Source organism: Myxine glutinosa, chromosome 2 (genome assembly GCF_964187855.1).
Source record: "Myxine glutinosa chromosome 2, kmMyxGlut1.1, whole genome shotgun sequence".
Classification (NCBI taxonomy): Eukaryota; Metazoa; Chordata; class Myxini; order Myxiniformes; family Myxinidae; genus Myxine; species Myxine glutinosa.
The window spans coordinates 219,923,254-219,942,952 of NC_136262.1; the positions used below are offsets into that span (position 1 = coordinate 219,923,254).

The 19,699-nt window shown below is 40.0% G+C and overlaps 1 protein-coding gene across 4 annotated transcripts in view; it reads left to right on the forward strand.

The window, feature by feature from the left end:
• Nucleotides 1-19,699, forward strand: part of LOC137420812 (RNA-binding protein with multiple splicing 2) — a 212,795-nt gene that overhangs the window by 153,248 nt on the left and 39,848 nt on the right. For 2 of the 4 annotated variants that reach the window (XR_010983201.2, XM_078772269.1), the window contains exon 6: nucleotides 11,240-11,394. Coding sequence is in view for 2 of the 4 variants with exons in the window: in XM_078772269.1 (XP_078628395.1) it covers nucleotides 11,240-11,394 (155 nt within the window). In the remaining 2 variants the exon portion in view is untranslated. Of the gene's footprint in view, nucleotides 1-11,236; nucleotides 11,395-19,699 lie in introns of all 4 variants that reach the window. The other 2 variants (XR_010983200.2, XM_068106212.2) reach the window with 1 other exon arrangement.

Here is a 19,699-nt window from a genome sequence, read left to right on the forward strand (position 1 = left end):
CACCTGTTGATCACGTGACCACCGATTCACCGAAGCACGCCACGCTTGAGAGGCGTGGCTTTCGGTTTCTGGTTGTGCTTTATAATGCAGCCCGATAAATGGGCTTTTCAGTGTTCCCGAGTTGGTTTTGAGAATAAATATCTTCTCGGACGAGTTTGTGTCTTGCCCGTCATTTCGTCCGTATCAAGCAAGAGCCCCGGCTCTTCAATACTACAACTTGCGTGATGAAGATGATGATGAATTAGCTGTGCAGTACTGATGACGATGAAGGTGATGACGATGATGAATGTACTGGCGTTTTCCATACGCACGACTCTTTGTCTACCCTTCTACTGTACACTATGTACAGTATTTTATTTCTTGTAATATGTTTTAAATACTGTATTTTTCTTATTTCTTTACGTTTTTTAATTTTTTAGGCTAGAAAATGCTTATTTTACCACAAAAATATTTAAAATAATAGTATATAAAAATACATTTATACCGCAAAATCCCGCGATATAGCGAAAAATCCGCGATATAATTTTACATATACTAGCGAGAAAAAACCGCGATGTACCGAATCCGCGAAAAGTGAACCGCGATATAGCGAGGGATGACTGTATATATATATATATATATATATATATATATATATATATATATATATATACGTATATATATATATATATATATATATATATATATATATATATATACACACACAGTCACGTGAAAAAGTAAGTATACCCCATGTAAAGTTTGGACTTTTTCAACATATTTCAACATACATCTATTTGATCTTCATTTCACCAATATTGATAGATAAAGGTGATATAATATAACAAATATCATGAAACATTTACATTTTGTAGTCCATTGTATAATTTAAATAAACATAAATGCAAATTTAGCATGTGGAAAAAGTAAGTACACCCTTGGCTCTAATAGGTGGTATTTCCCCCTTTGGCAGAAACAACCTCAAGTAGGGGTCTACCAGTCTCTGACATCGACTGGGAGGAATTTTTGCCCACTCCTCCATGCAGAATTCTTTCAGCTGCACGATGTTTGAGGGGTTTCTTGCATGCGCAGCTCGTTTCAAATCCCCCTACAACATCTCGTTGGGATTTAGATCCGGGCTTTGACTTGGCCATTCCAGAACCCTCCATTTCTTTCTTTTAAGCCATTCCTTCGTGGATTTACTGGTATGTTTAGGGTCATTGTCATGTTGCAAGGTCCACCTTCGGTTGAGCTTCAACTTTCCGACAGATGGCCTCACATTATCCTCAAGCACCCTCTGGTACAATGAAGAATTCATAGTGGATTCTATGATGGTGAGCTGCCCAGGCCCTGATGCAGCAAAGCTGCCCCAAACCACAATATTTCCACTACAATGCTTTACAGTTGGTATCAGGTTCTTGTGGTCAAATGCTGTCTTTGGTTTTCGCCAAACATGTCTTCTGGTACTGTGGCCAAATAGCTCTACCTTTGACTCGTCTGTCCAGAGCACATTGCTCCAGAAGTGCTGGTCTTTGCCAACGTGTTCATTGGCAAACTTTAGTCTTGCCCTGATGTTCTTTCTGGACAGCAAAGGTTTCCTCCTGGCACACCTCCCTGGAAAGATTGAAATTTGTAAGACAACACCAAGCTTGGGCAACTGAACAATGGAATTGGGTATTCTGGTCTGATGAATCAAAGTTTTAACTTTTTGGGATCGAAGAGATTAACATTACAGGACGCAATGTTTTTAGCCTACAGTGAAACATGGGGGGGGGGGGGGGGGGGTAAGTAGGGGGTGCAGTGTGGAGGCACCCATAGATGGAAAGTGGAGTGGAGGCACTGCTCTGCAGGCAGTTCCTTCGACCTCATGGCTTGGTTTTTGCTCTGATATGCATTGTCAGCTGTGAGACCTTATATAGACTGGTGTGTGCCTTTCCAAATCATGTCCAATCAATTGAATTTACCACAGGTGGACTCCAATCAAGGTGTAGAAACATCTCAAAGATGATCAAGAGAAATGGGAGGCACCTGAGCTAAATTTCAAGTGTCATAGCAAAGGGTATGAATACTTATGTAAATGTGATATATCCGTTTTATCTTTTTAATAAATTTGCAAAACTTTCTAAAATCCTGTTTTCTCTATGTCATTATGGGGTATTGAGTGCAGATTGATGAGGGAAAAAATGAATTTAAACGATTTCAGCATAAGGCTACAACATAACAAAATGTGAAAAAAGTGATGGGGTCTGAATACTTTCTGAATGCACTGTATATTTGATTGCAGTGCCTTCAGAATGTATTCTTCACACCATTTGATTTTTTTCATATTTTGTTTTGTTATAGCCTGAATTTAAAATGGATTAAATTTAGATTTATTGTTACTTATCTACACATAATATCCCATAATGTCAAAGCGGTTTTTTTTTTTGGTTTTTTTTAACAATTTTTTAAACAAAATAATTTAAAATGAAATAAATAAATATCGAATTTACATAAGTATTCAACTCCCTGAGTTAATACTTTGTAGAAGTGCCTTTGGCAGTGATTACAGCTTCGAGTCTTCTTGGGTATGTCTGTATCAGCTTTGCACGTCTGGATTTGTGGAGTTTCTCTCATTCTTCCTTGCAGATTTCTCAAGCTCTGTCAAGTTGGATGGGGAATTTTGGTGAACAGTAATCTTAAGGTCTTTCTACAGATTCTCAATGAGATTCAAGTCTGGGCTTTGGCTGGCCCTCTCAAAGACCTTCACATTCTTGTTCTGAAGCCATTCCAGTGCTGCTTTGATTGTATGCTTGGGGTCATTGTCCTGTTGAAATGTAAATCTGTAAATCTTTGCTGCAGTCCAATGTCTTTTTCACCATGAAGCAGATTCTTCTCAAGGATTTGTCTGTATTTGGCTCTATTCATTGTTTCCTCCATCCTTACAAGTCTCCCAGTCCCTGCCACTGAAAAGCATACCCATATCATGATGCAGCCACCACCATGTTTCAGGGTAAGGATGGTGTTAAGTGCATGCTGAGCTGTGCGAAGATTCTGCCAGACGTCATGCTTTGCATGCATGCCAAAAGTTCAATTTTAGTTTCATCAAACCACATAATCTTTTGCTTCATGCACTCAGTCTTTCATGTGCCTTTTTGCAAACTCCAGGTGTGTTGTCATGTGCTTTTTTCTCAGGAGTGGCTTCCATCTGGCCACTCGCTCATAAAGACTAGATTTGTGAAGTGCTGTAGGGACCATTGTCCTTCTGGCAGGTTCTCCCAACTCAGCCAAGGAACTCTGTAGTTCTGTCAGAGTGGTCATTGGGTTTTTGTTCACCTTCCTGACCAAGGTCGTTCTTGCCTGGTTGCTCAATTTGGTCAGATGACCAGGTAGTTCCATATTCTTTCCATTTCCTAATGCTGGAGCTCACTGTGCTCTTGGGAATTTTCAACACATTCAAAATTGTTTTATACCCTTCCCCAGATCTATGCCTCCTCACAATTCTATTTCAGAGTTCTATGGACAATTCCTTGGACTTCATAGTGGAGTTTCTGCTCTGACATGCATTGTCAACTGTAGGACCTTATTTTGAAAGGGGTGTTTCTTTCTAAATCACGTCCAATCAATTGAATTGGCCACATGTGGTGTCAATTCAAGTTGTAGAAACATCTCAAGGATGATCAAAGGAAATTGGATGCACCTGAGCTCAATTTGGAGTGTCATCTCAAAGGGGTTGAATACTTATTGACTTATTGATTCAAGACATTTCAACTTTTCGTTTTAAGTTATTTTGTAGGTAATTCTAAAAACAGCCTCCACTTTGACATTATGGGGTATTTCTTCTTCTCGTGACAAATAATCTCAATTTAATCAATTTTCAATTCGGGCTATAACACCACAAAATGTGAAAAAAGGCATGGGGTGTGTGTGAATTCTTTCTGAAGGCACTGTATGTGGACTGTGAGATAGCTTTATACTCAAGAGCACTCACAAGGTTACAACGACGTACAAGCCAAACGACAATCTCAAAATGTTGCATTTCATAAATAACTTCATATTTCATGATTAACAAGTCATGTGACCCAAAAATCAATACATTTAAATATGCAATATTTAAAGTGTGCTATCTTTACTCTGATTACTTTGTAATTAACAAATTGCTAACTACTACGATTACTTAGTAATTAGCAATTTTTAAAACCTAGCAATAATTAGGTCGATCAGAGGCATAGACATAGGAAACACTTGCAATGTCTTCCTTTCTAATGTATAACGTCCAACCTCTTTCGACTGTTTTAAAAGCCCATTGTGCTTGCATTCTGCAAACAGCTAAATAACTCACGTAAATCAAGAATTTGTGGTTATGATGAGCTCTTTATTTAAAAGTTTATAACTATAGTAATTTTTAATGTTGACGTTGCAGAAAGTATAATATACCTGTAAGAGGTGGAAGAGATGCTTATTACTGTTGCCTAGCAACCACTTCCAGTGGAAGCTCAATTGTCGTGGGTCACGTCGCCTACAGTGAGCAGATAGAGTTTGCACTGGCTGACTTTTATTCTCAGATATTTTAGTTAATGGAGAATTTCCAAAGTTTGTGACTTTTCCTAGGATATTGGCTTTGAGTGCCATCAGTATGCGGAATCATAGCTTTCTATTCCCACCGAGAAGGTACTAAACATTTATATCAGTGAGTGAATCACTGGTTAGAAAGAGCTTTATAGAATGTTTAAAGATGCCTGGCTGACCTCTTTGTGTGCCTCACCGATTGCACTCTCTCAGTAACCTACAGGGCATGTTAAAGACCCATTAATGGGTTTCATTGTGGATCCCCAAATCCCCTTGTATGTCTTAATGTGTTGTGCCAAGGGCCAGATATTAATTTTTCCTATTTTAGCATCCTTTCCACGGGATGCAATTCTTGCGCCACGATAATTTATTTAGCATTGTTGGTTATATAATTACAGGTGATTCTTATTGCGCATTTGTTTTCCTTGGTGTACATCCCATTTTTACTGGAGGTTATGTTTTCACCCCTGTCTGTCCGTTTGTGAACAAAATATCTCAAAAAGTTGTGGACGGATTCGGACGAAATTTGGCAGAGATGTAGCGTACGTGACAAGGACGATTCGATTAGATTTTGGTGAAGATCTGAATATGGATTCGGATATGAGAATTATTTACTTTTTTTAAAGCGATTCTTCACTATTGGGAGATCGGGCCAAAAACGATACATAGCAGGATATCTCAAAAAGTTGTCGACGGATTTGGACGAAACCTGTTGGACAGGTTGTGTATGTGACAAGGAAGAATCGATTCCATTTTGTTGAAGATCTGGATCCAGATCCAGCTAGTCGAATTTTCAAAGTGATTCTTCACCATCGAGTGATATGGCCAACCAGGCGGAGGTTTGCTCTCTACTGAGTGCCGTTCTAGTCCCCAATTTGAACATGATTTCCCTCTGAAGCTTTTGCTGTTTTTGAGAAATGTCAAGAATATAATGCAAATGTTTTTTGGACCTTTTATGCAATTTTGCTGACATGGGGACAAGTTATTGCCTATATCTTTGACTTTAAAAGTCCTTCTTTTTCCTTTTAGTTTACGTGAGAAAGCTAAGTGCTGCCTAGACAAAGCAGTTGTATACTGAGTGAGCTCCAGCATGAGAAGCCAGTGACATCCAAGCTTAACGATGCGAAGCTTCATTCGGAAAGCCTGCTGTAGAGCATTCCCTGGTGAACAGAAAAGGGCAAATGGTGGAAAGTCTTTCAAGGCAAACTCGGCATTACTTTCTAAATGCTTTTCCCACCACAGAATAACTTGGCAAGGACAACCCCCTCTCATTTATACCCACAGAGGAACCAAATGGGCACAGTGAAACCAACATGGGATGTAAATAGGAAGACAAATGCAGCACAGCAGGCAAATATGTTTAGATTAGCAGTTTGCGTTTCTCTTCCATGTCTCGCTGAACAAGACAAACAACAACAAAAAACAAACAAAATGCCATTACTGGATTGTCTAACATGTACAGTCACGTGAAAAAGTAAGTACACCCCATGTAAAGTTTTGACTTTTTCAACATATTTCAACATACAGCTATTTGATCTTCATTTCAACAATATTGAGAGATAAAGGTGATATAATAAAACAAATATCATGAAATATTTACATTTTGTAGTCCATTGTATAATTTAAATAAACATAAATGCAAATTTCGCATGTGGAAAAAGTAAGTACACCCTTGGCTTTAATAGGTGGTATTGCCCCCTTTGGCAGAAACAACCTCAAGTAGGCGTTTCTTATAACTGTCTACCAGCCTCTGACATCGACTGGGAGAAATTTTTGCCCACTCCTCCATGCAGAATTCTTTCAGCTGTGTGATGTTTGAGGGGTTTCTTGCATGCACAGCTCGTTTCAAATCCCCCCACAACATCTCGATGAGATTTAGGTATGGGCTTTGACTTGGCCATTCCAGAACCCTCCATTTCTTTCTTTTCAGCCATTCCTTGCTGGATTTACTGGTATGTTTAGGGTCATTGCCATGTTGCAAGGTCCACCTTCGGTTGAGCTTCAACTCTCCGACAGATGGCCTCACATTATCCTCAAGCACGCTCTGGTACAATGAAGAATTCATAGTGTATTATATGATGGTGAGTTGCCCAGGCCCTGATGCAGCAAAGCTGCCCCAAACCATAATATTTCCACCACCATGCTTTACAATTGGTCTCAGGTTCTTGTGGTCAAATGCTGTCTTTGGTTTTCGCCAAACATGTCTTCTGGTACTGTGGCCAAATAGCTCTACCTTTGACTCATCTGTCCAGAGCACATTGTTCCAGAAGTGCTGGTCTTTGCCTAGGTGTTCATTGGCAAATTTTAGTCTTGCTCTGATGTTCTTTCTGGACAGCAAAGGTTTCCTCCTGGCACACCTCCCATGTAGATCTAATTTGTGCAGCCTCTTTCTCATGGTAGACTCTTGCACTTTGACATTAACAGTGGCAAGATCTACCTGTAGGTCCCGTGATGACATTCTGGGATTCTTAGAGACTTCTTTCGGCATCTTGCGGTCTGCTCTCGGGCTGAACTTGCTGGGGCAGCCTGGCCTGAACAAGTTGGCAGTTGTTTGGAATCTTCTCCACTTGTAGATGATCTTCCGGACAGTCGAATGATTGATTTTTTAATTGTTTGGAGATCTTTTTAAATCCCTTCCCAGACTCGGAGGCATCTATAACCTTCTTTCTGAAGGCATCAGAGAGCTCTTTTGATCTCGGCATGGTGACGCCGCACACTTCAACAACAAAGAGCAAACCAAACTAAATGTCTGAGGTTTAAATAAGACAGGTTCCTCCAAGATCCTCTCTAACGATATTCTAATCATTTGCACCTGAGCTGGTGCACCTGATTCTAATTTTAGGTATTTGAAGGAGTGATAAATGTCGGGGTGTACTTACTTTTTCCACATTCGAAATTTGCATTTATGTTTATTTAAATTATACAATGGACTACAAAATGTAAATGTTTCATGATATTTGTTATATTATATCACCTTTATCTATCAATATTGTTGAAATGAAGATCAAATAGCTGTATGTTGAAATATGTTGAAAAAGTCAAAACTTTACATGGGGTGTACTTACTTTTTCACGTGACTGTACATGTGGTCCATTCACATTCTAGACATCTTGCATGGGCATGAGCCAATAACATATTGCTGGTCATGACCCAATGACATACTGAAGGTTAAGAGATTGTCCTCGTGTATTTGAACTGTCTCACAATTTATGTTTGTGCATATACAGTCACGTGAAAAAGTAAGTACACCCCATGTAAAGTTTTGACTTTTCCAACATATTTCAACATACAGCTATTTGATCTTCATTTCAACAATGTTGATAGATAAAGGTGATATAATATAACAAATATCATGAAATATTTACATTTTGTAGTCCATTGTATAATGTAAATGAACATAAATGCAAATTTTGCATGTGGAAAAAGTAAGTACACCCTTGGCTCTTATCGGTGGTATTGCCCCCTTTGGCAGAAACAACCAAAGTAGGTGTTTCTTATAACTGTCTACCAGTCTCTGACATCGACTGGGAGAAATTTTTACCCACTCCTCCATGCAGAATTCTTTCAGCTGTGCGATGTTTGAGGGGTTTCTTGCATGCACAGCTCATTTCAAATCCCCCCACAACATCTCGATGGGATTTAGATCCAGGCTTTGACTTGTCCATTCCAGAACCCTCCATTTCTTTCTTTTCAGCCATTCCTTGGTGGATTTACTGGTATGTTTAGGGCCATTGTCATGTTGCAAGGTCCACCTTCGGTTGAGCTTCAACTTTCCGACAGATGGCCTCACATTATCCTCAAGCACCCTCTGGTACAATGAAGAATTCATAGTGGATTCTATGATGGTGAGCTGCCCAGGCCCTAATGCAGCAAAGCTGCCCCAAACCATAATATTTCCACCACCATGCTTTACAGTTGGTATCAGGTTCTTGTGGTCAAATGCTGTCTTTGGTTTTCACCAAACATGTCTTCTGGTACTGTGGCCAAATAGCTCTATCTTTGACTCATCTGCCCAGAGCACATTGTTCCAGAAGTGCTGGTCTTTGCCGAGGTGTTCATTGGCAAACTTTAGTCTTGCCCTGATGTTCTTTCTGGACAGCAAAGGTTTCCTCCTGGCACACCTCCCATGTAGATCAAATTTGTGCAGCCTCTTTCTAATGGCAGACTCGTGCACTTTGACATCAACAGTGGCAAGAGCTATCTGTAGGTCCCGTGATGACATTCTGGGGTTCTTAGAGACTTCTTTCAGCATCTTGCGGTCTGCTCTCGGGCTGAACTTAATGAGGCGGCCTGGCCTGAACAAGTTGGCAGTTGTTTGGAATATTCTCCACTTGTAGATGATCTTCCGGACAGTCGAATGATTGATTTCAAATTGTTTGGAGATCTTTTTAAATCCCTTCCCAGAAGACCTCAGAGAGCTCTTTTGATCTAGGCATGGTGACGCCACACACTTCAACAACAAAGAGCAAACCAAACTAAATGTCTGAGGTTTAAATAAGTTAGGTTCCTCCAAGATCCTCTCTAACGATGTTCTAATCATTTGCACCCGAGCTGGCGCACCTGATTCTAATTTTAGGTATTTGAAGTAGTGATAAATGTAGGGGTGTACTTACTTTTTCCACATGCGAAATTTGCATTTATGTTTATTTAAATTACACAATGGACTACAAAATGTAAATGTTTCATGATATTTGTTATATTACATCACCTTTATCTATCAATATTGTTTAAATGAAGATCAAATAGCTGTATGTTGAAATATGTTGAAAAAGTCAAAACTTTACATGGGGTGTACTTACTTTTTCATGTGACTGTATATATATATATATATATATATATATATATATATATATATATATATATATATATATATATATATATATATATATATATATATATATATACACACACATACATACATAGATACATACATACATACATACATACATACATACAAAGATTTGCGGTTGGGAGTAAATCCAAATGACTCCATGGTAAGATCTCCAACCTTTAATTGAACAAACAATGACTCAACGTTTCGATTAACAACATGTGACAAAGCCACACGCCTCTGTTCATCTTCCTCAAGAGTCATAAAATCATCTCAACAACCCTTTATGTGCAAAGTGGGCGGGGTTCAATTAAAGGTGATTAAATTAAAGGTTCAATTAAAGTGGGCGGGGTTCAAATAACAACAAATTAAAGTTCAAATCAAAAAAGCTTTATAAGTTCAATTAAAGGTTATTTTGAACCGTTAATATGCGGTTGATTTTTGAATTTGCTCAGTATCAATTTGCTCCGTTCACGAGAGCAGTGTGATACGGTTTAATTGGCTGTCCAGCTTTGCCCACCCAACTTTGCATATACCCCGCCCACTTTGCATATAAGGGGATGTTGAGATGATTTTATCACTCTTGAGGAAGATTAACGGAGGCGTGTGGCTTGTCACATGTTGTTAATCGAAACGTTGTCATTGTTTGTTCAATTAAAGGTTGGAGATCTTACCATGGAGTCATTTGTGTATATATATATATATTTCAAAGCCGTGTGTGTGTGTGTGTGTGTGTGTGTGTGTGTGTGTGTGTGTGTGTGTGTGTGTGTGTGTGTGTGTGTGTGTGTGTGTGTGTGTGTGTGTGTGTGTGTGTGTGTGTGTGTGTGTGTGTGCGATGCGATGCGATGCGATGCGATGCGATGCATCCCTGCACATTGAAAATGGGGTTGTTGCATGTTGACACCTCCTCTAGTGAACTTTCTTGATCAACCATGAGAATTTCTTGGAAGGGTTAATCCGAATATTTGGCATAACAATGCATTCAGTATGTCTAACAATATTTCTGAAATACTTAATCCTGATCGTTTTTTGTATACTTGGTTGAGGCTCGTATAAGAGCTAACACACAAAATATATAAACAATATGGAACAGGGACATCAGGAGATCTGTGGAAGAGAGAGGGTTGTGTTTGGGTACATGGGATAAACAAGTTGGACACTACAAGGGATTTCAGGAAAGAAAACAGGGAATTTGAAGGAGGTGAATTTGGGGTGGATTAACAGGGGTAGATAACATGGGTGATAACGAGGGTAATTTGATTGCATACTGGATACACATCGTGTCTTATTTATTTATTTACTTTTTACGGTACATGACAGAAACCTGAAAAGCTTTATAATGATGCATTTTGTTTCAATTAATCGTTACGTCAAGGTGTTGCCAAAAGCGTTTTGGATTTTTCCCAGACACCTCAGCTTTCCTAAGATTTCCTTCTCTTTCTATACAAGGATGTTCACGGGTTACCGGAATAACAATGCAATATCAACAATGCATTGATGAGATGAACTCAAAATGCCCTTCAGTATTTTGGGCATTTTATTGGGCATGTGCGGTGTTGGGTTAGAATGTGATTGTCTGGAAAGCTTTTGATATGTGTCTCGGGTAGGACCGTAAGACCTAAAATTATTACCAAAATTTCAAGTCCAATTTGTGGCAAAATGTTGGCTTCTGTTGAGCACACGTTATTGAATTTTAATAACTGTTATATATTGTCATTGATCTCTTGACTTGTGTGTGAACTCAGAGAGATGTGTCGTTGGCAAACCGTGCATTCAATATATATATTTGTCCCATTGAAGTGTGAAATGGATTGCGATCATGTGCCTACATGCATATGTGATTGTGTCTGCTTTGTTATCTTCTTCACATTTGCCCAGCAGATGACCTTTCAGGAGCAACTTTAATCCCAGCACCAACCGAGGCCTGGGTACCTTACCCATTGTACACAGCGGAGCTGGCCCAGGCGCTGCCACATGCCGCCTTCACATACGCCGCGCCGGCTGCTGCGGCTACTGCAGCTGCCTTACATGCTCAGGTACCAGGCGAGGTTTGCCCTTCAAAACCACGCGTGCTGCTCCGTGTGCCTTTCAAACCCGCGTGCACTCCTCCACGTGCGCTTTGAATCCATGTGTACTTCTCTCGCTTTTAAAACCGACCGCATTCACCGCTTTGATTGCCCTTTGAACCTTTGAATGCTCCATGCAGCTTTTATCAAATGCTATAAAAATACCATACCCTTATATTTATTTGGTCAGTTCTTTTTAAATTAACCATTTTATCACAATATTTACTTGTAACTTATGTCAACATATTCAGGCTTTATATTTCGCGAATCCTCAAATTTGAGGATTCTTAAATCCTGTAATGAGAATTAAGAGAAAAAAAGAAAGTGTTATGGGAGAAAAACAATGCGAGATGCCACAATACTAAATTTTAATTGCATACATTTATTTTTAACAAGATATGTTTATATCTTTCAATGAAATGGTGCAACAGCGATGTGATTTGTTAAGGGAATTTGCATTTATCGTGTAATGCAAAGTGGTGCTCTATTAGCCACCATTATCTCTTGGATTTGTGGAGAAGCCTGATGTCACAAAGTCATTCAGATTCCGTTTAATGAAAATTATTTTTGAAAAAAGAAAAGAAAAGAGCAATACAAAAGTGTTTCTATTAAACCTGGAAAGGTTGGCGATTGTGTCAATAGTTGTCAGTTGCCATCATGTTGAGTTTTTTTCTTCTTCACCATTCCTCTTGGTATCGTTCCATTAGCTTCTTTTCCTGTCTGTTTAATGTAGCTGAACCAACATCGGTTACATACGCAGTGATGGTTCCTTCCCATGGTCATTGAGCCAGTAGTTATTTTTAGCTCATGGTTATATATTGGACCTTGTTGTGAGGTCACTTAGATCCTTCTATTTACATTTTTTGTGATGTGAATTACTCCATCCCTTTGCAGCTAATTATATACACAGGAAAAGGAGGATCACAATGTCAATTCCCTATACAGTACTGCACTTAATAAACCGATTAATAAAACTTAGTTTTGACATTAATGTTTTGAAAACAATTAAACTGAGCTTCTCATGGAGTCTTTCACAATAATTTTAAACTTTTATCTCAGCAATTTCCTGAATTATTTTCTACATTTGAGTTGTTCCACTTAATTTATTATTGCTCCTCATACTTGCTGTCTTGGAAGATCATATGACATGTAATTCACACACTTTCATATAACCATTACATGCAATAATGTAGCGGCCACTGGGGTTTGGGGTTCGGGATGAGGGGATGCCAGACAGATGCAACTTCTCAACGTAAATGTGTATCGTGTAGCACCACTCCCGGTGTAAGTCCCAGCGGTTTATCGTGTTATAATATCATCTTGTCTGAAAACCTTATAGAATCCAAAACTACTTGGCCAATTTTCATATGTGCCATGCATATTATGCACTCCTATGCTGCAGGACGAGGCAAGTCGAAAAGTGGTGGTTGTACTCTGGGTGTGCATGGAAAAGTTCTGTAAAGTTGGGATGGCCACCTCTATCTTAAAGATGCTCCTGCTTACCCCTCCCATCGGAAGCGGGTGTTTCTAAATGAGCTTAATTTAGTTTAGAGTGCCACGTCCCACAGATCCAGTTTCCACCTTTTTCCCACTGCTGTTTACAATTTTTTATACCTTCGAGATGAAGTCACCCGAGGCATTATTTTGATTTTATTTTTCCCCCATTTCCGCATCCCCCTGGTGGGAAAAATACACTGTTCTGAATTGCCATGAGGATTGGAGGGGCGGAGACTTGAAGAAAACAAATAAATGCTATTTTTTTCATCGATACCATGAAATGGAATGCAGGTTTTTTGGAAATAGAAACGGCAGTTTTTTAAATGGAAAATTACAGGCTGCAATTAATGCAAGAATGGATGATCAAAATGAGCTCTTTATTTATCGGTTTACACCAACTAGCAACGGTACTCGCAATTGGGAAGCCCAAATGAAAAGGCAAAATATCAGAAATTGAAGGCTTTTTTTATTTTAAACAATTCATTTAAACATCCATTGAATCATATCACACGCAAATCATCAAAATCTAAACAGTACATGGCGCCCATTTTGAAAAAAGATTGAATTATGCAAAACGGAAGTGGCAGCTACACGTCTTTCTCAGTCGCACGTTTATGTGAAGAGTGCGCGTGGAATCTGTAACACGGAAGCGGCCGCTACACCTGTTTCTCGGTCGCTTTGCACACGCTGCCGTGTTACTTCGGAGCCGCACGTTTATATAGGAAGGGTTCGTCAGGAGTTGATCTACTCTCTCCTGGTACGTAGAATTTCAACACAAGCCACTGTTCATATCGGTAAATATTATTCCATCGTGTTTGGAAAAACTGGAACATTGGAAAAATTGGAAAAACAATATAGCCTATTTTACTCCAGGGGGTCCGAGGATTACCCACCCAAAATATCGTTGCGATCGGTTCAGCCGTTTTTCCGGTACCTTCGAACGGACAGACTGACGGACATTTGGTGAATTATAGTAAGATAGTAATTTTTAATGTCAATAAGTGAAAAGCTATTAAACAAAACTGTTGTTTATATTCTAATTGTTTCTGGGCAATGGTATGAGGTGGAGTTTATGATTCTAAATCAAAGACAAAGGTTTGCGGTGGAACTTATAAACAAAAGTGGAAAACAAAGTGATTTTAGCTGTTCCCACATTACATGTCGTTAACAACAGAGCCAATTCAGGTTATCGTCATGTTAAGTTAACACCATGTTTTTGACATCATTTTATTTATCCACATGCTTTAGAAAAAACAACAGTGGGATGTTGTTGTTGGCTTCGTCTATCTGTCTGTCCATCCGTCACGCTATCTTCTAAACGGCCATGCAGTAATTCGCCAAACTTGGTACTTATGATCACATGGCCAGAAGATGTGAGAGGAGTATCCTTTTTGGGCCTACCACCTGGGACCCTGAGGTGGTCAAAAGGTCAAATACCAAAAAATGCAATTACTGGCACATTTTAAACATTTTAAAAATAAACTATTGTACAATATATGCAATCACCACTGGGGGACACGTGAAATATGCAACGATTCTTTTGGATGTGACATCCAGTTCATGCCCCAGGGGTGGGGATGGGGTCACAGGGGTCAAAACAGAAGATTTTCAATTTTTCATAACTCAGAAAAAGGTAATTTTTCTCTGCAACTGTTAATCTGATGGACACGAAATTTTGACCATAGGTGTCAAATGTCGAATTTTTTTGTCAAATGTCGAATGTCAAATGTCGACCATAGGTGAAACAGAAAATGCCTCTGCCTGTCGAATTTTTTAATGATAATTATGACATCATAGGTCACATGGTGCAGGCACCATTTTGGAAAAATCGAAAAACGTTACACCTCTATTTCTCTGAAACCGCTCCATAGAAAAAATTGAAACATGGTGCGTTGTCAAGTAGTCCCCATGGGGAATAAGATATGTTAATTAAGGTACCGATGACATCATTATGATGTCATAATTTGACAAGTACAACGCTTGATCCAATCAGTTTGATTTTTTTTTCCCTACAATTGTTGGTCTGATTGACATGAAATTTTCACCATAGGAGCACCTTCGCTTGTAGAATCGTCGTGATAATTATGACATAATAAGTCACGTGGCATGGGCGCCATTTTGGAAAAACTTTGCACCTCTATATCTCTGAAACCGCTCCATGAAAAAATTGAAACATGGCTCATTGTTAAGTACTTCCCAATGGTGAATACGATATGTTAATGATGTCATCGGTTTCTTCATTATTGCGTCATAAATCAACAAGTATAACGCTTCATCCACAATCAGTATGAATTTTATTTCTCTGCAACCGATGGTCTGATGGACATGAAATTTTCACCATAGGTGCGTTTCCTCCTGTAGAATATTGTAATGAAATTTATGACGCCACAGGTCACGTGGTACAGGTGCCATCTTGGAAAAACCAAAAAACCTTGTACCTCTACATCTCCAAAACCGCTTCATGGAAAAAATTGAAACGTTGCTCATTGTAAATAACTCCACATTGAGAATGTGTTGTTAATAATGACATCATTGGTGCCTTAATTATTATGCCATAATTCGACAGGGACAACGCTTAGTCTGATCAGTTTGAAATTTATTGAGCATGATCGACACAACAATTATATTAGAGAATATTAATTTATGATGTCATCGCTCACGTGGTCTGGCAGCCATATTGGATCAAAGAAAAAAAACAACCTTCAAAAACAGAAGAGTTGGCTCGCACCAAGTTGACTGCACAGGGTAAGTATTCTATGAATACCATCTAGTTATTATTAGGGATCAAATTTTCTTCTATTTATTATTATACATGTATTTCCGCTGCACTTCTGCGCATTTATTCACTTTTAAATTTATTTTCTTGGCAACCGTTGGTCTGATTGACACAACATTTTCACCATAATATGCATCAAATCATGTATAATTTTCTATTGATAGTTATGATGTCATAGGCCATGTGGTACAGGCACCATCTTGGAAAAACATAAGAATTTTGGGCAACTTCTCTGGAACCGGTGCACAAAAATAATTGAAACTTGGTCCCTTTCGGGAACGCACTATGGGGAACAACATTTGATAACGATGATTTCTGATTTCATCGGTGCCTTCGCTATGACGTCATAATTGGATGCGTCGATTGTTTTATCTGATCAGTATGAAATTTTTTGAGGGTCATATACGAAGAAACTTAATGACAAAATTAAATTTATGACATCAACCTTGTCACGTATTAGCAGCTATATTCGATTGAACCTGAAAACTTTTTAAAATCCTCTTCTCCAGAATGGCTGGACAGATTGAAGGGAAACTTCACACATATGTTCCCCAATCCCCGGGGATACGAGGGCATTCACAAATAAATCCTAGGCCACATGGTCTGGCAGCCCTATTGGATTGAACGAAAACTTTGAAAAATTCTTTCTCTTTGAACCGGTCCAACCATCGATAAAAACTTCATAACTATGAACTAGTCGCAAAGGGGGATACTTGTTTAAAATTTCAACGCGATCAGTCCCACGGTCTGGCAGCCAGAATTTCTTATTTTTTTGAAGAAGACAAAACTCTACAATAGTATCTTCTCCAGACATGTGACTTTTCAGTATACGTAGTGTGTTCAAAAAGTATCCGACCTTTATTTTTCGTGCGTAAAAAAAAGAAGAAGCTAGATTCGTTGATTGGTGCACGTATGTAGGCGATCCTAATGCACACGCGTGAATTTTTTCCCACCTGCAGAAGCTGTCATTCGACGGCAGACCGCCGATGAGTGAGGACATGTAAGTGAGCGCCGTCGGATTTTCGTTTTTGACAAAATGACGGAAAAACTTGAACAACGCTACTGCATCAAATTTTGTGTTTTTTGGCCTCGGGGATGTTGGATGCTTCCATTGTGATGACTGCAACTTGGTTTCTGGGTCATACCCATAAACCCAGGACTCATCGCCAGTGATCACTGTGTTGAGGAAGCTGGGATCGCTGTTCACAGTCTCCAGCATGTCCTGTGCGATCTCCAAACGGAGTTGCTTCTGCTCAATCGTTAGCAGCTTTGGTATGAACTTCGCTGAGATTCTCCTGAAGCCCAAATCCTCCTTCATAATGGAATGAACGGTGTTGAATCTTGCAGATCGTTTCCACTTGGGAATCGCCAAGCTTTACACAAAATTTGATGCAGTAGCGTTGTTCAAGTTTTTCCGTCATTTTGTCGAAAACGAAAATCCGACGGCGCTCACTTACATGTCCTCACTCATCGGCGGTCTGCCGTCGAATGACAGCTTCTGCAGGTGGGAAAAAATTCACGCGTGTGCATTAGGATCGCCTACATACGTGCACCAATCAACCCCTCCCTAGCTTCTTCTTTTTTACGCACGAAAAATAAAGGTCGGATACTTTTTGAACACAGTAGTATGTATTAATTACGTACTGTTTGAATTCAGTGGCATCCTGTCTATTAATTACATACATCTATTAATTACGTACTATCGAATGTACCATTCAACCCTTTAGACTGCTGAGACCCCTTAGACTTTTGAAGACCCTGGAATACCCCAAGACCATTAAGACCCCCAAAATACCCCAAACAACTTAAATACCACAAAGAACCAGAGGACCTTGAAGACCCTGAGGGCCCAAAGGACCCAGAAGACCCAAAAGTCCCCGAGGACCCAAAATAAGCTGAGGACCCAAAAGATGCCAAGGACCCAAAATACCCCAATGACCCAAAAGATGCTGAGGATCCAAAATAACCCAAGGATACCAAAGACTCAAAAGACACAGAGGACCCAAAAGACCCCGAGGACCCTTCATATATATATTTTTGAAACATATGTAAAATCCATTTTTGAATTCAATTTATCAAGAGGATGTTATGGCCTCAAACAGGGAACCATGATTGTCATGGGGCCCGCAAGGCTAACCCCCGCTCTAGTGGGGAAAAATGGCCTTAAAACGATCATTCATTCATTCATTCATGTTGTGGGTCACGTCTCCGATGAAAGCAGGGTTGTATCAAAGCGGGGCAGATTGGATCCCGGTCATAACTGCCCACTGTTATAAAGTGGCCCATCGTAGGTGGCCCGTCTTGTTATTATTATTATTATTATTATTATTATTATTATTATTATTATACGAATAATGCGTCATGTGGCATATGATACAAGGACACTTGAAAGTCACTGTATAGCTTTTATTGGGATGTTGACCTTCAGCCTGTGAAAATAATGCGGTACAGCAAATTTTGGGAAAATTGGCTCAGGAAGAAACTTATAAGGAGTTTGTAAACTTATAAGGAAGAAACAGAAGTGTGTGTGTGTGTGTGTGTGTGTGTGTGTGTGTGTGTGTGTGTGTGTGTGTGTGTGTGTGTGTGTGTGTGTGTGTGTGTGTGTGTGTGTGTGTGTGTGTGTGTGTGTGTGTGTGTGTGTGTGTGTGTGTGTGTGAGTGAGAGTGACCTTGGTTATCTCCATATGCGGGTTTCAGAAGGCGAAATGGAGTCCTCACATGTCTCAAATTATCCACCTGCGTCTGTGTGTGCATATTTGTGTGTGTACGTTCGTGTGCGTGAAAGTTGCTGTTGTTGGCTGCTATCTCCACATGTGGGCGGGTTGCAGAAGGTTTTGTGTGTGTGTGTGTGTGTGTGTGTGTGTGTGTGTGTGTGTGTGTGTGTGTGATTACCTCGTCAAGCATTCTTCGGAAGTTTTGAAAAGATTGAATAATGCTGAATATGGTGGCTAAAGATCAATCTATTTCTTACGTGTGCATAGTGGGAATAGGGAGGAGTGATTAAAATTGGGAAAATGAAGAGAAAGAACGATGACATGAGAGGTGAATGATGATTGGGAGTGTTGAGGGAGTGGAAAGAACGATAATAAGTTTGGGAGTTGATCGTAAAGGGAGGGAAAGAATGAGAATTTATGGAGCATTTAGAGGTGGGGAAGGGGATGGAGAACCCTCAACATATTTGCACACATTATATATTGTTACGGACGCGGCTAGGATGTTGTTTGCCGAGCGGATGGCCGCCGCGCCCGAACAGTTACCCCGACTAACCCGATTCCTGAACGTTGGCCAAAATCGCGCCACAGATATTCAATAGGGAAAAGACAAAGGCGACACGGATGTGAAGAAGAAGAAGAAGACAAAAAGGTTTTGCAATACGAATATAATTTATTACTATGTACAGGACCAAAGAAACCAAGGAAGAAGGAAAGATAAGAAAATAAAGCAGAAAGAGGGACGGACCAGAAAGACACAGTGAAAATACTAGCTTAACTAAACAGGCTTAACTTATTACCCAGGACAGAACAAACAAACAAAACAAACACGTACGCAAAAGGATGGAAGGGCAGGAATCGTTTGGAGGGATGAGCAGGTGGAATCACAGGGCACAGCGAGCAGGTCCACTCCGGGCGTGAAGCGAGGAGCCGGCAGCTCCTTGTATTCGGCTTTACACCGCACACCAGCAGGGTCACTCGCTGCCCCGTCAGGGCTTCACGCGGCTGGTTGAAACGAGGCTGGTTGAAGCGGCTCTTTGTCAAAGGCTTTTCGTATCTCTCACGCAACAACCACCCAAAGGCTTTCCGTATCTCTCACGCAATTCCGGTGCAACTCTCAACTCTCTCCCGGTGGACTGCCAACCCTCTTACGCACCTGGACTCATCTGCCGTATCTCTGGTGTATCTTCTCCCAGCGATCGTCGCACCCTTCTCTCATATCTTCAGCGCGGGTCTGTCACGCCCTCGTCGGTTTCGGTACCGCCCTCCTCCCCCGTGCTCTGTTTCGTGAC